Below are 607 nucleotides of genomic sequence, written 5' to 3' on the forward strand. Positions count from 1 at the left end.
AAAAAAAAAAGGGGTAATGAGCACTTTGTCTTTGATACACATGCCAAAAAAAAGTCTAATGCTACCAAATGTCTATTTATTTTGTTTAATCCTCTTTCACACATTACATTACTACATAGCATTTAGTTAATATCTGCAACATAAATATTTTACTAATATATTAATGTAAGTATCAAATTATTACAAATATAAGTCTTATTACTTTAATTAAGAGAGACTATATATTAGGTTGTATTTACCTGGTAACATCCATGACCAGATGATTCTGTATTCATCTGAGAAGATGTAGTTGCATCCGGTGAATTTGTAGTCAAACTGGTATTTGGGATAACGGAAGCCATTGAAACAGAACTCCCATAGGCCCATGTTGTTGAAGTCACTGTACGTGTAGGCGTATGACTGTAGCCAGTATGGGCTGCAGAATTTGAGAAAAAGGGTATATGTATGTGTGTGTATATAAGGAATATAAATAATCATTACATTTCAAGTCATTTTTTAATAATGTTTACATATATTGTTAGAGTATAATCAATAAATATAAGGTCAAGACCTTAATTTAATTTTGGGTTAATTAATTAAAGCTACCATTTATATTCTTTTTGTCTTG

General features: G+C 29.5%; 1 protein-coding gene across 5 annotated transcripts in view; it reads right to left on the reverse strand.

The window, feature by feature from the left end:
- LOC119594604 overlaps positions 1-607 on the reverse strand; it is a 6,113-nt gene that overhangs the window by 2,662 nt on the left and 2,844 nt on the right. For all 5 annotated transcript variants that reach the window (XM_037943650.1, XM_037943651.1, XM_037943654.1 and 2 more), the window contains exon 4: positions 240-415. In XM_037943650.1, the coding sequence (XP_037799578.1) occupies positions 240-415 (176 nt within the window). The remainder of the gene's footprint in view (positions 1-239; positions 416-607) is intronic.

The sequence above is a fragment of the Penaeus monodon genome, chromosome 34 (genome assembly GCF_015228065.2).
Source record: "Penaeus monodon isolate SGIC_2016 chromosome 34, NSTDA_Pmon_1, whole genome shotgun sequence".
In the NCBI taxonomy this organism is placed as follows: domain Eukaryota; kingdom Metazoa; phylum Arthropoda; class Malacostraca; order Decapoda; family Penaeidae; genus Penaeus; species Penaeus monodon.